This window comes from Oryx dammah, unplaced genomic scaffold (assembly GCF_014754425.2).
Source record: "Oryx dammah isolate SB20612 unplaced genomic scaffold, SCBI_Odam_1.1 HiC_scaffold_11, whole genome shotgun sequence".
Lineage (NCBI taxonomy): Eukaryota > Metazoa > Chordata > Mammalia > Artiodactyla > Bovidae > Oryx > Oryx dammah.
Window position 1 is genome coordinate 37,375,739 of NW_024070195.1, and position 24,337 is coordinate 37,400,075.

The window sequence follows — 24,337 nt, forward strand, 5'->3', positions numbered from 1 at the left end:
GGGAATGCAAGGGTGCCAACAGTTAAAGAAATAAAACCTTTTTTTTTTTAACTAAAAAAAAAAAAGGACATAAGACCTCAGAACAAAAGAGTTATCATATGCTAAATAGTGCAATAATACTGTAGAAAAATTTTAGAACTTCAACATATTGAAAATAATCCTAGAAGTTGTTAGAGAAGAAAAGTATTAACAACCAAGAATCTGATCTAGTGAAGACTTCTCATCAACAGCTCTGTAAATAGGAACTTCTAGTACTGAAACACAAAACAAAAAAGGGCTGTGGATGGAGGTTTCTGTATGTAGCCTACTATTCAAAGGTGACGGTGGCCATTTTTCAGACATCCAAACTTTCAGACAGGAAATTTCCCATGGTACATCCTCTCTTCAACAGATCACCACAGACTATACTTCCACAAGAAGAAAAATTCTATAAAGCATAAGAAACAGTAATAAGCAAGGTTTGTTATACCTTCTCTATGATATTTAATATCGTATTATATTTACATTACATCTTTCACTAGCTTGCCATTTATTACGTAAACAGATGTTTCTGTTTAAAAGTTATTGACAACAAGCAAATTCTCACAATTCTCCTCTCGCAGGAGTTTGGGGGCAGAATCGTGAGAAATAATATTGTGACAACAGGTTTAAAATACTGACAAACTGTTAGATCTTGGATTGGCTTTCTTTGATCCGCGGATAACAAATACACAAATGTCAGCTGGAACAGTTTCTACACAGTATGTAGGGTTGCTATTAGTTTTTCTGGGCAGTTGATTCACTCCTTCACTCATTCAACATTTCTTATTCATCCAGTACTCACAAAAATCTACTGTAGGCCCTGAAAGGAACACCAAGATGAGCAAAACCTGGATCCCGCTCTCAACGGGTTCACAATTTAGTGGCAGCGACAGACACAAGCACAAGTAATTATGGTGCAATGTATAAGTGTTGTGTGGAGATATATGAATAAACCATGAGACTGCAGAGATAAGGATTAATTTTGCGCTCAGGCATAGTGTGTGCTCATTCGTGTTCGACTCTTTGTGACCCCATGGATTGTAGACCACCAGCTTCCTGTGTCCATGGGATTCTCCAGGCAGGAAGACTGGAGCAGGTTGCCATTTCCTCCTCGAAGGGATCTTCCCCACCCAGGGATCAAACCCGCGTCTCTTGCGTCTCCTGCACTGGCAGGCGAATCTTTTACCACAGCGCCACCTGGGAATCATGTAAAATTAGTTCATGTGCAAGTAAGTAAACGTCGGCAATTCGCAGTGAACTCCCTTCTCTGGGTAAAGATAAGTATGCTATATATAGCATTGTGTCTCTTTAATGATTTCTGATAAGCAGTTGGGGAGAACACATGTTGCAGACTGAATCCACCCTGCCAAAACCAAAGCACAGTTTCAGAGCAATCCAGTAACTTTGGTGCTTGTTCGTGCTGACAGTGAGGATTATTCAGATTATGTGGCTTTGTGTTACTGTTTTTGCTGTACTGTTGTTGCAGTTACATTTTGGCCTGATTAGCTAGATCAATATTGGTATAGCTTAAAATTCATCAGGTTTCAGAGCTCTTTATTATGTTAAAGTAAAAGAAGGAAATTACAACCTGCTTGTAATGTGCTGCTGTTAAATATCATTGGTGCGTCTGTGTCTTCTGCCACCCTGGACACTTGCTCAGGAATATGAATCAGCTTCAGCCCCTCTCATTGTGCCCAGGCTCCCTGGTGGTGACGGTGGGAGGGGGATGGTGGTGTGGGGGACAAAAAGGGACCCACGGAGCAGCAGGGCAGAGTGGCAGGAATGTGCTAGCCTCATCTGCTTCTCTGTCCTGCTGATCCCTGGGCTTATGTTGACTGGCATGTCATGAGGACATTCCTATCAGGGATTCTGTGAAGGACATCAGAAAGCAGATATGTATTGGATAATATCTTCTGTGTAGCATGCATTGGACAGTTTGGAGATGTCTATTAATTCCTAGCCCCACCAAATTTTTGAACTATTTCCCAGAATTTCGGTTCTCAATGTAAATATTTGTTGCATTGACTTGGATGCTCCAACTGAAGAGGATTTCAGATGTCAGCCTCCAGTTATTGGGATATTTTTAGTTTACATCTTTTTTTTCTTTGCCTGTGTAAATTTGAAAAGAGACAGCTGGATGAAGTCTGTGTAGCCAAGTTAATGTTTATGCAAAACTTCTTGGGTGAAGATTTGATTCTGATTGATTTTCTAAACACATACCTCTTTCTTCCTTTGGGTTTTTTTCTAAAGCCTTTAGGCCTCTGGCTAGGATGGAAGCCTCATTTCCTGGCCCAGATGTAAATGAGTAGAATATTTTCTGCATAGCGACATTTTCTTTCTGAGATGCAACTGAATTGGATCTCTTGGGCTCAAGTTTCTCAAAATAAATGTACAAACATCTTGATCCTTTGCTTTTCGTTTTTCTTCCTCCCTCCCAACTTTATTGAGGTACAATTGACATATAACATTGTGTAAGTTAAAAGAGTACAGTGTAATGATTTAATATATTAATAGGTATATATATTGTGAAACAAAGACCACGATAAGGTTAGTCAATATCCCCATCACCTCACATAGTCATCTTTCTGTTTCTGTACCTTTGACATCTACCCTGTAGGCAGTGTGCAAGTATATGGTGCAGTATTGTGGAGTATAGCCACCTGGAGTATCTCAAGTCCTCAGAATGTATTCATCTTATAACTGGAATTTTGTACCCTTTGACTAATGTCTCCCTGCTTCCCCTGCCCTCCAGCCCCTGGCAACCACTGGTCTGCTTTCTGAGTTTACCTTTTTTATTTTGTGCAAATAGGTGAGTTCTTACAGTATTTGTCTTTCTCTGATTACTTCCTTTAGCTAGGTTTTGCTGATCAGTTAATCCTACGGCCTGAATGTAGTGAGTACCTACTAGATGCTCGTCATATTAATAGGTGTTTGAGGGGGTTCAGGAATATAGGATACAGAAAATAATTCCTAGGAGTTACAGTTTTATTGGGGAAATAAGATATATGCACACATACACACATTTATACGTGTGTGTGTGTGTGTGTGTGTGTGTGTGTGTGTGTGTGTGTATGAGGCTTCCCCAATGGCTCAATGGTAAAGAATCTGCCTGCAATGCAGGAGACACAGGAGACACCAGTTTGATCCCTGGGTTGGAAAGATCCCTGGAGGAGGGCATGGGAACCCACTCTGGTATTCTCGCCTGGAGAACCTCAAGGACAGAGGAGCCTGGCGGGCTACATTCCAATGGCTCACACAGAGTTGGACAGCACTGAGGTGACTGAGCACAGCATATGTATAAAGCAGAGACTATGAGGGGGTGTTAGTGGAAAGAACAAATGGACACTGAGAATTATAAAGCCTTAATTACACTTTAATTCTACTCATACTAGTTTTTTAATGACTCCTTTATATGTAAATGCTATCTTATGACTAAATGCTGTTTATGTACACGTTCAGTTCCATGTCTTTAAATCTAATATCAGTTTATTATACATGGTTTACTATATTATTTGCTCACAACCTATGATAATGAAAAGCTAAATAGTTACATAAAAATTAAAAAGTGGGGGTGCAGATATCACTCCCTGAGCAAGTTAAGTCTGAAAGGATGTCATGAGGAAGAAGATGCCACCCTAAGATGAAGGGGTCTGGGTACACAAAGTTGCCTGGAAGGAGTGAGCACAGTGTGTATGTGTGTGTGTGTCTGTGTGTGTGTGTGTGTTGGGGGTCAGGGTGGCAGGGGTTGCCAAGGTCGCCAGTAGGGGAGGAACCTGTGAAAAGGAATAAGAGGGAGTTACTAAGGGTGATTGAAATACTCTATATCATGGTTGTCATGGTGGTTATATAACTATACACATTTGTCAAAAGTCATAGTTTAGGTCAGTTCAGTCGCTCAGTCGTGTCCGACTCTTTGCGACACCATGAATCGCAGCACGCCAGGCCTCCCTGTCCATCACCAACTCCTGGAGTTCACTCAAACTCACATCCATTGAGTTGGTGATGCCATCCAGCCATCTCATCCTCTGTCATCCCCTTCTCCTCCTGCCCCCAATCCCTCCCAGCATCAGAGTCTTTTCCAACGAGTCAACTCTTTGCATGAGGTGGCCAAAGTACTGGAGAAAGCTAGTGGAGGTGATGGAATTCCAGTTAAGCTATTTCAAATCCTGAAAGATGATGCTGTGAAAGTGCTGCACTCAATATGCCAGAAAATTTGGAAAACTCAGCAGTGGCCACAGGACTGGAAAAGGTCAGTTTTCATTCCAATCCCAAAGAAAGGCAATGCCAAAGAATGCTCAAACTACCGCACAATTGCACTCATCTCACATGCTAGTAAAGTAATGCTCCAAATTCCCCAAGCCAGGCATCAGCAATACGTGAACCATGAACTTCCAGATGTTCAAGCTGGTTTCAGAAAAGGCAGAGGAACCAGAGATCAAATTGCCAACATCCACTGGATCATCGAAAAAGCAAGAGAGTTCCAGAAAAGTCATAGTAGTATATATCTAAAAAGGGTAAACTTAAAACTTTGCTGTCTGTAAATTTAACCTCAACTAACCTGACTTTTAAAAAACTGGAGACCTCTGGGTGACAAAATATAAAATTAAAAGACCAGTCATTAAACAAACCAAAGCAAAATAAAACAAAACTGTACAGTGAGGGATTTTCTTTTTTGGTAAAATTTTGCCATGGTTAAATAATAGCAACTTATCTTTGATGACAAGCCCCTCAAAGCACACAGACATATTTTTACAGTTAATTACTACATGTACAAGTTGAGGCATCTTCCTCACTTGCCTGCTCTGCTCCAAACCTGCACAGCAGCCCACACCTGTCCCCACCTTTCCCTCCTTCCTGTTCAGCAGAGGAGGTGTCTCCTCCAGAGGCGACCTCACCAACCATATTTGCAACCCCAGTCCCTTCTACCATCTCAGGGACCTCAACTCTCCTTCTGTTTTTTCTTTATCTGCAACTTCTCTCTTTTTATTGGACTCTTTACTAGATTCTTAATAGTATTCAATTACAATAGGCTCAAGTCTCCCATATTTGAAATGAAATGCTCCTCCTTGACCTTAACCGCAACCCCCCCTCTATCTACTGTTGCTTTCATCTCCTTTAAGCTAAACCATTCCAGGAAGTTGCCTTCACTCCCATTCTCCTTTCCCTTCCATCCCACTCACTCCTGTACACACTCCAGTTTGGCCTTTGCCTCATGGCACTGGATACTGATGGATCTCAGTGTAGATCAATTGGATAGGCCATTTATATGGCAACCCACTCCAGTGTTCTTGCCTGGAGAATCCCAGGACAGGGGAGCCTGGTGGGCTGCCATCTATGGGGTCGCACAGAGTCAGACACGACTGAAGCTTCTTAGCAGCAGCAGCAGCGAGGCATGTGGTTCTCTGATCAGGGATCGAACTCACAGCCCCTGCATTGGATGGCAGAGTCTTAACCCCTGGACCACCAGGGAAGTCCCTGCACTCAACATGATTGACCACTCTCTTCTCTTGTCTTCTCTTTATCTCCTGACTGCTCCTTGGCCTCTTGGGCCAGATTATCCTCCTTTCATGTGGACATTCCTCAAGCATTGTCCTAGGACCTCCTTTTCTCTTTTTCTTTGCACCTTTTCCTAGATGATTTCTTCAACACCCACACCTCAGTTGCCATCTAGATGCAACTAGATGATTCAACCCTGATGACTCATGTTTATTTTACTCATTCATATTTATTCTTTTCTGAATGCCCTACTCATTGGTCACATTGCCCCACTGACAGCTGGTCCTGAACTCAACATGCCCCAAACTGAATTCTCTTTTTAAAAATTTTATTTCTTTGGCCCACTTTTTGATTGGGTCATTTATTTGCAAAGAACAAAACAGACATTTCTCCAAAGAAGACATACAAATGGCTAACAAACACATGAAAAGATGCTCAACATCACTCATTATCAGAGAAATGCAAATCAAAACCACAATGAGGTACCATTTCACACCAATCAGAATGGCTGCTAACCAAAAGTCTACAACCAATAAATGCTGGAGAGGGTGTGGAGAAAAGGGAACCCTCTTACACTGTTGGTGGGAATGCAAACTAGTACAGCCACTATGGAGAACAGTGTGGAGATTCCTTAAAAAACTGGAAATAGAACTGCCTTATGACCCAGCAATCCCACTGCTGGGCATACACACCGAGGAAACCAGAATTGAAAGAGGCATGTGTACCCCAATGTTCATCACAGCACTGTTTATAATAGCCAGGACATGGAAGCAACCTAGATGTCCATCAGCAGATGAATGGATAAGAAAGCTGTGGTACATATACACAATGGAGTATTACTCAGCCATTAAAAAGAATACATTTGAATTAGTTCTAATGAGGTGGATGAAACCGGAGCTGATTATACAGAGTGAAGTAAGCCAGAAAGAAAAACACCAATACAGTATACTAACACATATATATGGAATTTAGAAAGATGGTAATGATAACCCTGTATGTGAGACAGCAAAAGAGACACAGATGTATGGAACAGTCTTTTGGACTCTGTGGGAGAGGGCGAAGGCAGGATGATTTGGGAGAATGGCATTGAAACATGTAAATTATCATATGTGAAACGAATCACCAGTCCAGGTTCGATGCAGGATACAGGATGCTCGGGGCTGGTGCACTGGGATGACCCAGAGGGATAGATGGGATGGGGAGGGAGCTGAGAGAGGATGGGGAACACATGTACACCCATGGTGGATTCATGTCAATGTATGGCAAAACCAATACAATATTGTAAAGTAAACAAATAAAACTGGAAAAAAATTTTATTTATGTATCTGTTTTTGGCCGTATTGGGTCTTCATTGCTGCTCACAGTCTTTCCCTAGTTTCAACAAGCAGAGGCTACCCTCTAGCTGCAGTGCGTGGACTTCTCACTGAGGAGGCCTCTCTTTTTGCAGAATACAGGCTCTAGAGTGTGCAGGCATCGGTAGCTGCACCACATGGGTTTAGTTGCCCTGTGGCGTGCGGAATCTTCCTGGACCAGGGGTCGATCCCATGTCCCCTGTGCTGGCGGATTCTTAACTGCTGAACTGCCAGGGAAGTGCCTGAACTGAATTCTTCTTCATCTTTCTCCAGACCTGGTCTCTGGCCCTAGATCCCCATCAATCAATATCTCTACAAGCCCTACAGTTGCCAAGGCCAGAAACGTAGAGGTTTCCTGTGATTCTATTCATTTCCTCACCTCTCAGATCCAGCCAGTTTGGAACTCCTGTTGACTCTGTCCTCTAAATACGTCTTGGATTGGACCACTTCACACCACCCCGACTGTTGCTGTCCTTGCAAACCTCTGTCTGCTTTTTCCTCCTACTAAAATAGTGTCATAATAGGTTGTTTTGCTCCCCTCTAAATCTTGTTCTGGGAAGCCCAAATACTCTTTTTTAAAAGGACAATTAGGGGTTGCTGGTTGACCTTGAACCTTCCAGAGCGACATGGCGACTCTCTGGAGGCTAAGTGTCCTCTGCGGCGCCAGAGAAGGGCGAGCTCTGTTCCTCCGAACCCCAGTGGTCAGACCAGCTCTTGTCTCAGCATTTCTCCAGGACCGACCTGCTCAAGGATGGTGTGGAACACAGCATATTCACCTGTCACCCAGCCACCACTCTGGTTCCAAGGCTGCATCTCTCCATTGGACTGGTGAGAGGGTTGTCAGTGTTTTGCTCCTGGGCCTAATTCCAGCTGCCTATTTGAATCCTTGTTCTGCGATGGACTACTCTCTGGCCGCAACCCTCACTCTTCACAGTCACTGGGGCATTGGACAAGTTGTTACTGACTATGTTCATGGAGATGCAGTGCAGAAAGCTGCCAAGACAGGCCTTTTGGTGCTCTCAGCTTTCACTTTTGCTGGGCTCTGTTACTTCAACTATCATGACGTGGGCATCTGCAAAGCTGTGGCTATGCTGTGGAAGCTCTGACCTTTTAGACTTAATACCTTGAGAATTGATTGTACACCTCCTTGCCTCTGCTCTGTCATGCCATTTCAACTCACAATAAGAAGGAAAAACATTGGTGAGACAAACCTCTTCTCCTAATCACCTGATTGTTTTTAGAATTTAATCTTTGAAGAAATATTTGAGAGAAGTTGTATCTTAAGAAATTATAAGACTGAATTATATATTCTGGGGAGCTAATGGAGTGTCTCAGCTTTTCACAAGTCTCATAGTATAACTGAACATTATATATGAGCTTTTTGCCTTTTAATTGATCAAGCTCTTAAAGGGAATTCAGCTTTATTACTCTTGATATCTGGTCAAACGTCTGTATTTGTCCTAGGATGATGGAGAAAGGGAAAGACTTAATTCACAAGTAAAGACTGCAGAAACTTAGGCAGTGTTTAGTTTTTGTAAACCTCCCCCTCTGTTCACTTGATACCAGTTACTGATGGTTACATGTCTTAGGGAAATTTAAAAGTTAGAAATGCTGATATTTCACATTACTGATTTCTAAATCCTAGGAAGAAGAGCCTGGAGAGTTTCTGAATGTAGAGAAGTTCTATTTAGGGAAGAGGTCCCTTTATAGATGTTTCAAATTGTTACAGATTCTAAACCAAGACTTAATCCTCAAATGTGTTTATTTTACTTGTCCTAAAATAATCTGTCCACAAATATAAAATTATAAGTGATAAGTTGTTGTTTTCCCACTGGGAATTCCTACTGTGAAAATGTATTCCATGAAGGTAATTTTTTAAAAAAATAAAATGCTGCATAATAAAAATTTATTCTACTCTTTTAAAAAAAAAAAAAAAAAAATAAAAGGACAATTATTACCATTTCACTCTTCTTAAAACTCCTCAGTGACTTCTGACTTCCTGTTGTTCCTGGGAAAACACCAAAATCCTGCATGTGGCCTATAAGAGTCTGCCTGGTCTGACCCTTTTCTGTGTTTTCAACCACATTTCACATTCCTCTCCCCTTTGCTGCCTTTACTTTGACAACACTGACCTTTCAGTGTTTAATTTCATCCTGTCTTCCACCCTGGGGACGTTGTCCAGGCAATTGGTGCTGACTTCTGCCTGGGGTGACGTGTGCATGGGGGCACGTACACGCGTGCTTGCACACAAACACACATGTATCTTATTTAGTTTGCTCTGCTTATTCCTCAAGCGTTAGTCACTCAGTCATGTCCGACTCTTTGTGACCCCACAGACTGTAGCCTACAAGGCTCCTCTGTCCATGAGATTCTCCAGGCAAGAAGACTGGAGTGGATTGCCATTTCCTTCTCCAGAGGATCTTCCTGACCCAGGGATCAAACCTGGGTCTGCTGCATCGCAGGCAGATTCTTTACTGTATGAGCTACAGGGAAGTCCCAGGGCTAGGAAAGTCATGCCAAAGGCTTATCACGGATTTCACGTAACAGATGTAGGTGAATTCCTGCCTTCTCAAGGTCTCAAAAGTTCCTTGCGATTTCTGTACCTGTTAGTGATGTAACCTTCTTAACTTATCTGATAAAGTTTCTGAAAACCTAAGCGTTTCCAGTCTCTGGAGGGGTCAAACTCGATCCTTCAAACCTCAACTTATCCTTCAAATCTCAGTTTAAATTATTCTTCCACAAGGGCATCTTCTCTGACCCACTGCCCCAACTCAACATGACTGTGCTGCACCTTTTCATATCTGCAGTGCTTTTCCTTGGGAGTACTTACCTCTTTATAATCACATACGTGTGGTATTGTTTGGGTGTTATCTGTGTTCCCTCCATGTGGAAAGGCCTTAGAGGGCAGGAGCATTGTCTGTTTTAAATGAATGAATACATCAATGCTGTGTGCCAGCCTGGATGGGAAGGGGGTTTGGGGGAGAATGGATTCATGTATATGTATGGCTGAGTCCTTTCGCTGTTCACCTGAAAACTATCACAGCATTCGTTGTTAATCGGCTATACCCCAATACAAAATAACAAGTTAAAAGTTTGAAAAAAAACTTTAAAAAAAAATGAATGTACACAGCACCTTTCTTTGTGTCATTTTGTAACACACAATCAAAGAACATGCAGTGAATATTAATATAGCAAAGATTATGCATAACTACATTAAATCCACAAGGGGAAAATCTTGGAGGTCTTTGGCTCATGGTCACACGATCACACAATTTAAGATATTCAGCAATGGAAATCCACTTGTGCAAGCGTTACCTGAAGGAAATAGTGCCCAAGTTTGAGGAACATTTTACCAAACAGGAAATGACTTGAGGCCCTGGCGAGGGCAGTCTTCATGCCTGCTCTTTAGAAGTCCCCAGATTCCTCTTTGCTCTACTCACTCTCCTGTTGGGGAATAATCCCATCCTTCCAGGCTGAAACACTCTGTAAAGCTGGGAGCTATGCTGGAATTGACCCTTGGGCCCTTAAACCATGTGCAACATGGAAGGAAGGACCTCACCTTTCCTCCTTGGGGCTTTGCTTGATATTTGGAAATTTTTATCTGATAGTATTTCTGTTAATACAATTAAATAAGACTAATACATTTTTAAAATTGGAGTATAATTGTTCTACAATGATGTGTTAGTTTCTGCTGTACAATGAAGTGAATCAGCTATATATATGCATATATCCCCTCCTTCTTGGACCTCCCTCCCTCTCATCCCTCTCCTCTAGGTCATTACAGAGCATGGAGCTGAGCTCTCTGTGCTATAAATATAGTTTAAAACCAAATACATTGTGTTATCTTCCCCACAAGCAAAAAAAATTTGTTTCAAAAGGGTATAACTGTACTAATAAAAGCTTCATTGATGTCCAAGCCTCTATTTCAATGCAAATAAATATACCTAAAGGAAATGTTAAAGTCCCATTCTCGCACCAAATAAATCTCACTTTGAAATAAGATTAATTTTTACCTTTATTCATTCTCTCTAGTGAATAAACACTGATTGAATATGGTTAATACCATGTCAGGCACTCAGACAAACCAGAGTCCTGCAGGAGGCTGGCCATTGGAGAAAGAGGGACAGATGACCAGACATATGTGCTTGGTAATGGTGCTGAACTGCTGTAATAAACATCCAGGTCCAAGATAGGGAGGGTGAGTGTTTGGGGAAGGGCAGAAGACCAGGGAGGAAAGACTTGAAAGAGGAAGTGACTTACAGAAAACCCATCAGTGCTTTCATCCTTAAAAGTAAGCATTTAAAGGTGACTTCAGGAGAAGTCATTTCCACCATGTTTAACTTGCAATTCAACTTTTTTTATTAGACTAGTCTAATAAAAGTTTAATTGGGTTCAGTTTCTCAATACGTTTGAGCTGGATTAGAACCATAAAACAGATTTAACCTACAGGTATAGTGGCTCTCTTGAACCTAAAAATTGATAACTTTTTCCCAAAGGCGTGGGACAGAATAATTAAAATCAAGATTATCCCATATAATTTGAAATATGTCATCATCATCATAAATCTTGTCCTGTGACCCTCAGACTGTTTATGAAGTGAAAAGCAAGCAAAAAAATTAAATGATACCCTACAATATTTGAGTTAATACAGTCCAAGGGAGAATTAGATACCAAACTAGACTTTTAGGGAGAATCTCTTGTCAGTACTTAACCCTGGATCAATAATACTTTTTTTTCCCTTATTTTTTTATTTATTATTTTACTTTACAATTCTGTATTGGTTTTGCCATACATTGACATGAATCCACCACGGGTGTACATGCGTTCCCAAACATGAACCCCCCTCCCACCCCCCTCCCCACAACATCTCTCTGGGTCATCCCCGTGTACCAGCCCCAAGCGTGCCATATCCTGCATCGGACATAGACTGGCAATTCGATTCTTACATGATATTATACATGTTTCAATGCCATTCTCCCAAATCATCTCACCCTCTCCCTCTCCCTCTGAGTCCAAAAGTCCGCTATACACATCTGTGTCTTTTTTGCTGTCCTGCATACAGGGTCATCATTGCCATCTTTCTAAATTCCATATATATCTGTTAGTATACTGTATTGGTGTTTTTCTTTCTGGCTTACTTCACTCTGTATAATCGGCTCCGGTTTCATCCATCTCATCAGAACTGATTCAAATGTATTCTTTTTAACGGCTGAGTAATACTCCATTGTGTATATGTACCACAGCTTTCTTATCCATTCATCTGCTGATGGACATCTAGGTTGTTTCCGTGTCCTGGCAATTATAAACAGTGCTGTGATGAACATTGGGGTACATGCCTTTAATATTCGGCTTATTGTCACTGGCCTCTAAAGTGATTTTATTTGTCAAACCACTGTTAAGAATTTTTTTAATTAAAAAAGTAAGTTTCAGGTGTAAAGCATTGTAATTCAACATTTGTATGGACTATAACGTGCTCACCAGCACACATCTAGTTACCAGCCATCACTATCCGGTTGACTCCCTTCACCCATTTCATCCCCTGCAACACCTTCCTCCTCTGGTAGTCACTAATCTGATCTCTGTATCAATGAGGTTTTCTTTGTTTCATTTTGTATGTTTGTTGTTTGTTTGTTTTTTAGATTCTGTGTATGAGTGAAAGGATATGGTAGTTGTCTTTCTCTGTCTGACTTATTGTCCTTAGCATAATACGGTCAGGGTCCATTCATGTTGTCAGAAATGTCAGGAGTCCATTCCTTTTTATGGCTGAATAGCATTCCGTTAGGTACGTGTTGCACATCTTCTTTATCCGTTCATCCATCGATGGACACTTAGGTTATTTCCCTTATCTTAGCTGTCGTAAATAATGCTGCAGTGAACATAGGTGTGCATATATCTTTTCCAAAAAGTGTTTTCATTTTCTTCAGATAAATATCCAGAAGTGGAATAGCTGGATCATATGATAGTTCTTCCCTGGTGGCTCAGAGGTTAAAGCGTCTGCCTCTAATGCAGGAGACCTGGGTTCGATCCCTGGGTCGGGAAGACCCCCTGGAGAAGGAAATGGCAACCCACTCCAGTATTCTTGCCTGGAGAATCCCATGGATGGAGGAGCCTGGTAGGCTACCGTCCACGGGGTCACAAAGAATTGGACACGACTGAGCGACTTCACTTACTTACTTATGATAGTTCTATTCTTAATTTTTTGAGGACCCTCCCTACTGTTTTTCATGGTGACTGTCCCAATTTGCAGTCCTACCAACAGTGTATGAGAGTTCCCTTTTCTCCACATCCTTTCCAACATTTGTTAGGCTTTGTCTTTTCAATAATAGTCATTGTAACAGGTTTAAGGTGACATGTCATTGTGATTTTGACTTGCATTTCCCTAACAGTGATGTTGGACATCTTTTCATGTTTGTTGGCCATCTGTGTGTCTGTTTTGGAAAAATATCTATTCAGATCCTCTGCTCATTTTTTAATCATGTTTTGTTGTTGTTGAGTTGAATGGCTTCTGTATATATTTGGGATATATGATTACTGGAAATATGATTCACAAATATCTTCTCCCATTCAGTGGTTTACCTTTTCATTTTGATGGTTTCCTTCATTGTGCAGAAGCTGTTGAGTTTGATGTAGTCTCATTTGTTTATTTTTGCTGTTGTTTCCCTTGCCTTTAGAGTTAGATTAAAAAAAAAAGTGGCTAAAACTGATATTAATGAGGTTTCTGCCTATGTTTCCTGATAGGAATTTTATGGTTTCAGGTCTTATACTTAAGTCTTTAATCCATTTTGAGTTAATTTTTGAGTACCAGTGTAAGACATTGGTCTAGTTTCATTCTTTTGCATATGGCTGTCCAATTTTCCCAACATCATTTATTGAGAAGATTTTCTCCATTATATGTTCTTTGTTCCTTCATCATAAATTAATTGTCCATGTATGTGTGACTTTCGATTCTTTTCCATTGATCTGTGTGACTATTTTTGTGCCAGTACCATACTGTTTTGATTACTATAAATTTGTGAGTAATTAGAAATCCAAGTGATTTTATTTGTCAAACAACTATTAAAAATATGCTTCAAAATCATGACTTATGCTATAAAAGTTCTGTAATATGATGAGCTATCCTGATTGTTCTTCCACTGTGGAGAGAGGAAAGAGTGGATTTCGGGAAACTGTTTCTTAAGGGTTAAAGAAGGAGGGCATGGCAACCCACTCCAGTATCCTTGCCTGGAGAATCCCCATGGATAGAGGATCCTGGCGGGCTACAGTCCATGGTGTCTCAAAGAGTCAGGCACAACTGATGCAACTGAGCATGTGTGCAAGGGTGAAAGAGATGGAGACAGGGATTGAGACAGGGAGAGTGAGAGGGACAGAGACAGACATAGAGAGGAGGCTGGAGAGACAGAGTGAAGAGGGAGAGTGAGAGGGACAGAAACAGACATAGAGAGGAGGCTGGAGAGACAATCTGAGCGATCTCTTAAGAATTATTAGAAATATGACTGAATACTGTCTTACATCAAGTTGCTCATTGAAAAATGAGCTTGTACCTAATTTCTCATTATAGACGAAACTGTCCCATTGAGAGTGATGCTGCTTACTTGTGACTATCCAGAACCTCTTTCCAGGGCCCAGTGACCCCACCAGACCTGGCCCCTGGCAACCTCTACAGCTTCAAACCCTCCCAAGCCCCTGCTTGTTACCATCCCTCCCCTGAAATAGTTTTCCTCTCTTACCTCACTATTCAAATGTTACATTATCAGAAAGACCTTCCCAGGCCACGGTGTCTAAAATGCATCTTTCCCTACCACGCTTTACCACCTTTATGCTGAGTTATTTTTCTTCATAGCAGCAACATCACATTTAATGTGTCATTTTCCTTTGTCTATCTCTGCTTCATGAGGACTGGGACTTCATCTGTGTTGTTTTTTACTATGTACCTGGCCCATGGTAGATCCTTCATAAGTATTTGTTGAATGATTTGGTGAACATTCCTTCAGGGCCTTGATTCCCTCTCACACTTCTTTCTTGAGCCATTCATTTTCCATCTTCAGGGTCTCTACTCAGAGGTGCCTGGGTTTTTGGTATGAAAAGGATCCTCAGAACCAATCTCTGTGGGCAGTAAGCACTTCCTGACATTTAGATTCAACATGCACTGGTTTGGTATCTGGTGGGTTTCATCTTGTCAGTGTGAATGATGCAGGAATTATCTGCAATATTCAGAATCTTGCTCACAGCTATTTTCTGAACTTTATCCAGAATTATCAACCAAAATAAGGCAGAGAAAATTTATTTGAAAGGACTGAGAGTCAAGAGACTTGATTTCTAATCTTGACTCTCCTCCTCATCAAAGGAGATGTGTTATCTTAACTGACCCCCCTACCTCAATTTTCTAATCTTTGCTATGTGACCTTGGGCAAATTATATCATCTATTGGGTTGGCCAAAAAGTTGCTTTGGTTTTTAAGTAAAAATAAAAGACACATTTTTCATGATCACCAAGAACTTTATTGAATAACATAGTCGCTGTTTTGTTCCCCTCAGTTCAGTTCAGTCGCTCAGTCATGTCCGACTTTTTGCGACCCCATGAATCGCAGCACGCCAGGCCTCCCTGTCCATCACCAACTCCTGGAGTTCACTCAGATTCACATCCATCGAGTCAGTGGTGCCATCCAGCCATCTCATCCTCTGTTGTCCCCTTCTCCTCCTGCCCCCAGTCCCTCCCAGCATCAGAGTCTTTTCCAATGAGTCAACTCTTTGCATGAGGTGGCCAAAGTATTGGACTTTCAGCTTTAGCATCATTCCTTCCAAAGAAATCCCAGGGCTGATCTCCTTCAGAATGGACTGGTTGGATCTCCTTGCAGTCCAAGGGACTCTCAAGAGTCTTCTCCAACACCACAGTTCAAAAGCATCAATTCTTCAGCACTCAGCCTTCTTCACAGTCCAACTCTCACATCCATACATGACTACTGGAAAAACCACAGCCTTGACTAGACGGACCTTATTGGCAAAGTAATGTCTCTGTTTTGGAATATACTATCTAGGTTGGTCATAACTTTTCTTCCAAGGAGTAAGCGTCTTTTAATTTCATGGCTGCAGTCACCATCTGCAGTGATTCTGGAGCCCCCAAAAATAAAGTCTGACACTGTTACCACTGTTTCCCCAGGTATTTCCCATGGACTGATGGTACTGGATGCCATGAACTTTGTTTTCTGAATGTTGAGCTTTAAGCCAACTTTTTCACTCTCCTCTTTCACTTTCATCAAGAGGCTTTTTAGTTCCTCTTCACTTTCTGCCATAAGGGTAGTGTCATCTGCATATTTGAGGTTATTGATATTTCTCCCGACAATCTTGATTCCAGCTTGTGTTTCTTCCAGTCCAGCGTTTCTCATGATGTACTCTGCATAGAAGTTAAATAAACAGGGTGACAATATACAGCCTTGACGTACTCCTTTTCCTATTTGGAACCAGTCTGTTGTTCCATGTCCAGTTCTAACTATTGCTTCCTGACCTGCATACAGGTTTCTCAAGAGGCAGGTCAGGTAGTCTGATATTCCCATCTCTCTCAGAATTTTCCACAGTTTATTGTGATCCACACAGTCAAAGGCTTTGTTCCCCTACCTACTACCATTTTTCAGGCAAGTTCATAATTCAATCTTTCTAAAACTTTATATCTTTTTAAGCAAAGAACCATTGCAGTTGCCTTTTACAGCCTTCCAGGGAACTGAATTTTTTTTTCCTTGAAGAGAATTTTGTAAAGATCAAAATAAATGCAAATCCAAAGGTACAATGTCTGGTGAAAGCAGTCGATGTTCAGAACTTCCCAGCCAAGCTGTAACAGTTTTTGCCTGGTCTTGAAAAACATGTAGTCTTGTGTTAACCTAATAGAAGTTTATGCATTTTCTGTTGACTAATTCTGGGGAGTTTTCATCAAGTGCTGCTTTCAGTTGATCAAATTTGAAGCAGTACTTGTTGGAATGAATCCTTTGGTTTTCTGGAAGGGGCTTATAATACAGGACTCCCTTCCAATCCCATCATACACACCATGTCACCTTCTTTGGACGAAGACCAGCCATTGGTGTGGTTGGTGATGATTCATTTGTTTGCCCCTTTATCTTTTCTGTTCCACATTATTGTACAGTATCCACTTTTCATCACATACCCCAATTTGTTTTAAAAACAGATATCTTTATTATGTTTCAGTAAAGAATCACATTCAGAAATACAGTCAAGAAGGTTTTTTTCACTTATGTGGAACCCAAGCATCAAAGCAATGAACATAACCAAGCTGGTACAAATAATTTTCAGTGCTTGATTTGGAGATTTTTGAGTGTCAGCTATTGCCTGCATGATATAACGCTGATTGTTGTCAATGTCTTGATTTGACTGCTATCAACTTCAGCTGGTTGGCCTGACAATAGAGCACCATCCAGCAAGAAATCTGCAGTGTGAAACTTCACTAACGACTTTTGATATGTTCGGTCAGTCCCAGCACCTTCTCCATACACTGCAGAAGTATTTTATTTTATTTTATTTGCATTTATTGTGTCTTTTTGTTGTTGTTACTTTTTGTTGTTCAATCACTAAGTTGTGTTAGACTCTTTGCAACCCTATGGAATGTAGCAAGGCAGGCTTCCCTGTCCTTCACTATCTCCCAGAGTTTGTTCAAACTCATGTCTGTTGAATCAGTGATGCTATCTAACCATCTCATCCTTTTCCACCCTCTTCTCCTTTGGCCTTCAATCTTTCCCAGCATCAGGGTCTTTTCCAATGAGTTAGCTCTTCACATCAGGTGGCCAAAGTTTTGGAGCTTTAGCTTCAGCATCAGTCCTTCCAATGAATATTCAGGGTTGATTTACTTTAGGATTGACTGGTTTGATCTTTGCAGTCCAAAGTCAAGAGTCTTCTCCAGCACAACAATTCAAAAGCATCACTTCTTCAGCACTCAGCCTTCTTAAGGATCCAACTCTCACATCCATACATGACTACTGGAAAAACCATAGCTTTGACATTACAGATCTTTGTTGGTAAAGTGATGTCTTTGCTTTTTAATATGCTCTCTAGGTTTGTCATAGCTTTCCTTCTAAGGACCATGGGTCTTTTAATTTCATGACTGTAGTCACCATCCACAGTGATTTTGAAGCCCAAGAAAATAAAATCTGTCACTGCTTCCACTTTTCCCCATCTATTTGCCATGAAGTGATGGAGCCACATGCCATGATCTTCATTTTTTGAATATTGAGTTTTAAGCCAACTTTTTCATTCTCCTTCACCTTCATCAGGGGACTGTTTAGTTCCTCTTCACTTTCTGCTGTTAGAGTGGTATCATCTGCATAGCTGAGATTGTTGATATTTCTCCCAGCAATCTTGGTTCCAGTTTGTGATTCATCCAGACCAGCATTTCTCATGATGTACTCTGCATAAAAGTTAAATAAGCAGGGTGACAATATACAGCTTTGTCATACTCCTTTCCCAATTTTAAACCAGTCAGTTGTTCCATGAATGGTTCTAACTTTTGCTTCTTGACCCACATACAGGTTTCTCAGGAGACAGGTAAGGTAGTCTGATATTCCCAATTGTTTAAGAATTTTCCACAGTTTGTTGTGATCCACACAGTCAAAGGCTTTCATGTAGTCAATAAAGCAGAAATAGATGTTTTTCTAGAATTCCCTTGCTTTCTCTGTGATCCATTGGATGTTGGCAATTTGATCTTTGGTTCCTCTGCCTTTACTAAACCCAGTCTGTACATCTGGAAATTCTCAGTTCACATACTGCTAAAGCCTAGCTTAAAGGATTTTGAGCATAATCTTACTAGTATGAGAAATGAGCATGATTGTCTGATAGTTTGAACATTCTTTGGTATTGCCTTTCTTTGGGATTAGAATGAAAAGTGAGCATTTCCAGTCCCGTGGCCACTACTAAGTTTTCCAAGTTTGTTGAAATATAGAGTGCAGCACTTTAGCAGCAGCATCTTTTAGGATTTTAAATAGCTCAGCTGGAATTCAATACCTCCACTAGTTCTTGTTTGTAGTAATATTTCGTAGGGCCCACTTCACACTCCACGATGTCTGGCTCTAGGTGAGTGACCACAGCATCATGGTTATCCCAGTCTTTAGACCTTTTTTGTATAGTTCTTTGTATCCTTGCCACTTCTTAATCTTTTCTGCTTCTGTTAGGCCCTTACCATATCTGTCCTTTATCGTGACCATTCTTGCATGAAATGTTCCCTTGATATCTCCAGTTTCCTTGAAGAGATCTCTAGTCTTTCCCATTCCATTGTTTCCCTCTGCTTCTTTGCATTATTCATTGAAGAAGGCCTTCTTATCTTTCCATGCTGTTCTCTGAAACTCTGCATTCAGTTAGATGTATCTCTCCCTTTCTTCCTTGCTTATCACCTCTCTTCTTTCTCAGCAATTTGTAAAGAGCTTCTTCAGACAACCACTTTGCCTTCTTGCATTTCTTTTTCTTGGAAGTAGTTTTGGTCACTGCCTTCTGTACAGTGTTACAAAGCTCTGCCCATAGTTCTTCAAGCATTCTGTCTACTAGATCGAATCCCTTGAATCTATTCATCACCTCCACTGTATAATCAGAAGGGGTTTGATTTAGGTCATATCTAATTGGCCTAATGGTCCTCCTTACTTTCTTCAATTTAAGCCTGAATTTTGCAATAAGGAGTTCATGATGTGAGCCACAGTCAGCTCCAGGTCTTGTTTTTGCTGACTGTACAGAGCTTCTCCAGTTCAACTGCAAAGAACATAATCAATCTGATTTCAGTATTGACCATCTGGTGATGCCCATGTGTAGAGTCATCTCTTGTGTTGTTGGAAAAGGGTCTTTGCTATGACCAATGAAAAAACTTGACAAAACTCTGTTAGCCTTTTCCCTGTTTCATTATGTATTCCAAGGCTAAACTTGTCTATTATTCTGGGCATCTCTTGACTTCCTACTTTTGCATTCCAGCCCGCTATGATGAAAAAGACATCTTTTTTGGTGTTAGTTCTAGAAGGTCTTCATAGAACTGGTCAGCTTCAGCCTCTTCAGCATTAATGATTGGGGCATAGATTTAGATTACTATGATGTTGAATGGTTTGCCTTGGAACCAAGATCATTCTGTCATTTTTGAGGGTGCACCCAAGTCCTGCATTTCAGACTCTTGTTGACCATGAGGGCTACTCTATTTCTTCTAAGGGATTCTTGCCCACAGTAGTAGATATAATAGTCATCTGAATTAAATTCACCCATTCCTGAGTTTAATTCAGATTCAGATTGTGTTTTTACTTTTCTTGAAATAATAGAGCATAATATCAGAAAATTTTCCTTTTCTTTCCATTTTCAATATTAAAATGGCTACACAAAAATCACCAATTTTGGTAATTTTTAATTCACACTGACATGACAGCTGTCGCAATACAATCTAAAAAATTGTTTTGAATGAAGTTAAAGAAAGCTAAGCACGACAAGAGCCATCTTATGGGGAAGGTGAATGAATTTTCTAGTAAACCCAATACATGTGTCTCAGTTACTCATCTGTCGTGAGTGTAATAACTGTCCCCACTCACTGTGCTATTATGAGGATTGATGAAATAATTCATCCTCTGCACTAAACACAATTATGATGACTATTATTAACATTATTATTATATTACCCCCTGTGCTTCTTTGATACAACTTTTGTTGCTGCTGAAGAATCTATTCACTTCTATTAGGTATTGTGTCAGGCTCTTCTATTAGAAACAAAGAAACCATGTGTTAACGTCTTTAGAATATACACACTCACACATTCATGCACAAAGAAAGAGGTAGTACCAGAGGGAAAAACCAGGAAAATGTTTTTAGAATTACTAGTGGTGATTTTTGTTTTGTTTTATCTTGCTTTTATTTTGGCAGTATTTGCTAAGATTTCTACAGAAAATTAAAAGTTATTTTTATAAAATTCACATCACTTGCTGACTTTTCACCTCCAAGTGGCAAAATAAATTTTTTTCACTTAATTAATGAACAGCAGAAAAAAAAATGCCCTTCTTAATTAACTCTATTTTTACACTACATTTCACAGCAGAATTAAAAACAAATGTTCTTTCTTGGCATATAACAAATTATTGCATAACACACATAGTTGTTTCTGAGATCTAAATTACATCTGCTTCTGGCATTTTAACTTTAAAATATCTTATAATATTTATATTCTTTTTTGTATATTTGGGCTATAATATTGTGTATTATTAATCAGTCATTTCAGAGTGGTGCTTTTCTAATACAGTTGATATAAGATTGTATTTCTAAAGGGCTAAAGAAAACAAAAACTGTAAATTGCCAGAATGGAATGTTCATAAAATGCTTCCAAATTGGACTTGTTTGCTTTGCATCTTACTGTCCACTTCCTTAACCATAACAAGCTTCGCATACCCTCCAAGTGAGAAACATGTGCTGAGACCTTTAAGATATTTGGAAATTTAAAGTAACAGCCTGAGTCACATAACTGAGGCATAACATTTATACTTGGATTCAAAACAGAATTATAAATGTGAACAAAATCTTTATAAATATATGTATGTGTAATTACTTGATAAAACATGTACATGTATAAATGATATGCACTTATAGAAGTTCTATACAATATAGGCAGACATAAAAAGGCAAACAACCTGTGTATAATGCCCATATCTGAGCACAAGGAAAACAGGCCAAAAGTAAACGGCAGATCTTTTTTGCTTGAATGATGTTGGCGTAGACTTTTTCTCCTAGATGACTTTGCAAGGGACTTATAAATATTATATCCAGCATCAAGATGTGGACTCCAAGCCCCTGTTCTCTCTTCACCCTGTTCTTCAGGACTGTTGCCAGTTGGAATTCTCTGCATCTCTCTATGGAAGTTTGACATACATCCTTTATTTTTATACCTTAATGCTTCTTTCAGGTGCTTCCCAGGGTCTTTATTTTGTACTCTCCATTCTTTCTTTCAAATGCTGGATATGTCAGCAAAGCCTTCTGTTTTCCATTTTCTGAATTTAGCATTTCAACATCTGTATAATAGTTGTACTAAAAATACACAAAGATAAAATGGTTAGGGAACATCCTAAAATCTTATAAATTGGTAAGATGAGTTGAAGTTTTGTGGGTTTTTTTTTTTTGCAGTTACTGAGAAGGATTTTGTTTTGATTACTTGTTTTGGTGGGGAGAAGGGGGAGCTCACTTTTTGTATAATTTTAGGAGTCTAACCTTTGGATATATCTTCTGATTTATCTTCATTTGCTTACAAATCTGTGGGCTAAAGAGAGTTCAGAGAGAACAGTTTGTCTTAGCTTCATCCCCTGAGGATTGGGAGAGGAGGTGTTAAGATTCCTCCTTCTATTTCATTCCTTGGCCTTGCAGCCACTGTAATCTGGGGATTCTGATCCATCCTGAGGTCTTACTTCCCAGTCCCCGAGGCTTATTATTCGCATACTGGAGCCCCTGTGCTAGGAGCTGTCAAAGCAGCCAAAGCAAGAAACAGCAGAATCATGGTGCCTGGCCAGAGGGAGCCCAGTGATGGACACCTGCTTGTCCAAAAGATAAAGACAAGTAAATAATCATGTACAAAGTGGGCAATAAAGACCAGGAGTGTGAGGGGCTAAATGAAAGAAAGGTTCATGAATCACCCAAGTAATTGTAACAGAAATAGGAAAAGGAGTACGTCAAGGCTGTGTATTGTCACCCTGCTTATTTAACTTCTATGCAGAGTACATCATGAGAAATGCTGGACTGGAAGAAACACAAGCTGGAATCAAGATTGCCGGGAGAAATATCAATAACCTCAGATATGCAGATGACACCATCCTTATGGCAGAAAGTGAAGAGGAACTAAAAAGCCTCTTGATGAAAGTGAAAGAGGAGAGTGAAAAAGTTGGCTTAAAGCTCAACATTCAGAAAACGAAGATCATGGCATCCGGTCCCATCACTTCATGGGAAATACCTGGAGAAACAGTGGAAACAGTGTCAGACTTTATTTTTGGGGCTCCAAAATCCCTGCAGATGGTTATTGCAGTCATGAAATTAAAAGACACTTACTCCTTGGAAGAAAAGTTATGACCAACCTAGATAGCATATTGAAAAGCAGAGACATTACTTTGCCGACTAAGGTCCGTCTCGCCAAGGCTATGGTTTTTCCAGTAGTCATGTATGGATGTGAGAGTTGGACTGTGAAGAAGGCTGAGTGCCGAAGAATTGATGCTTTTGAACTGTGGTGTTGGAGAAGACTCTTGAGAGTCCCTTGGACTGCAAGGAGATCCAACCAGTCCATTCTGAAGGAGATCAACCCTGGGATTTCTTTGGAAGGAATGATGCTAAAGCTGAAACTCCAATACTTTGGCCACCTGATGCGAAGAGTTGACTCACTGGAAAAGACTCTGATGCTGGGAGGGATTGGGGGCAGGAGAAGAAGGGGACGACAGAGGATGAGATGGCTGGATGGCATCACTGACTCGATGGACGTGAGTCTGAGTGAACTCCGGGAGTTGGTGATGGACGGGGAGGCCTGGCGTGCTGCGATTCATGGGGTCACAAAGAGTCAGACACGACTGAGCGACTGAACTGAACTGAACTGAAGCTTTCTAAATAAAATGCCACAACGCGGCCTGCTTCAGGAACTATCCATAAGCAATATCAAAGCAAACTTGAGGACTCTCAGCACTGCTAGCAAGTGGGTAGGATCCAGAAAATAGACACTTTGCTTTTATTTTTCAGCTGGCTTCTCTGTAAAGTATGGATACCCACCACCCTACCCTACCCCCGGACATCCAAGTAAAGATCTGAGAACTTGTGAGAAAATTCAAAGTTTTGGGTTTTTTTTTTTTTTGTATTAAAAAACCCCAATGTCTGACATCATAGTGCAGTGGAACAGGGATAATTTGTGTCATTCACTGGGCTATGCAGTGACAGTGATTTTGTATTCAGCTGAACATTGGGATGAATCCTACCGCTTTTTACTTTGACACCTATCAAAAAAAAAATGCTAGTTTGACAGACTGTTCTAGTTTGGCAGAATACAATGAAGAATTATCTCCAAAATAACATGTAAATCTGAGTTCACAATGTACATCCAACTCCCTACAAAGGCACCAAAGGAAAATGTCAATCCCTGTTCCTCCTCCAGCCGACCTCATCCCAAGCACCCAGAGCCCTTTTTGCTTGGGGTTCACAGGCTGTCTTATCAAGGCTCTCCTTTTTTACGGACCTTTACATTCTTAAAGGCAGAAGACAAACATCCCTCAAGACAATGTGAGGACAGGCTCTTAGCCTGCTCTGTTGCCCTGGCAAGCAACATGTCCCAGTCGCCTAACTCCAAGGGGCTAAGCTCAGTGACAACCCAGGACTGTCTGTTTGTTGTTTTGCTTTTGTGCTCTATTCCTCAGAATATTCTTCATCCCCACTCCCATCCTCCCAGCCCAGTTCCCTAGTGGTTCCCTCTGCGTTTATCATTAACCAAGCAGGCTCATGACT

At 40.6% G+C, this 24,337-nt stretch overlaps 2 protein-coding genes across 4 annotated transcripts in view; both read left to right on the top strand.

Annotated features, from left to right (window-relative positions):
• The window catches only part of KIF6 (kinesin family member 6), a 430,349-nt gene that overhangs the window by 192,549 nt on the left and 213,463 nt on the right, over positions 1 to 24,337 (top strand). The window lies entirely within an intron of this gene.
• Positions 7,463 to 8,778, top strand: LOC120870161 (succinate dehydrogenase [ubiquinone] cytochrome b small subunit, mitochondrial). Its single transcript, XM_040249764.1, has one exon. The coding sequence runs from the start codon at positions 7,496 to 7,498 to the stop codon at positions 7,973 to 7,975; it is 480 nt and encodes a 159-aa protein (XP_040105698.1). The 5' UTR covers positions 7,463 to 7,495; the 3' UTR covers positions 7,976 to 8,778.

Coding starts and splice junctions, on each gene's coding strand:
- LOC120870161 (XM_040249764.1), top strand. CDS start 7,496: ATGGCGACTCTCTGGAGGCTAAGTGTCCTCTGCGGCGCCAGAGAAGGG.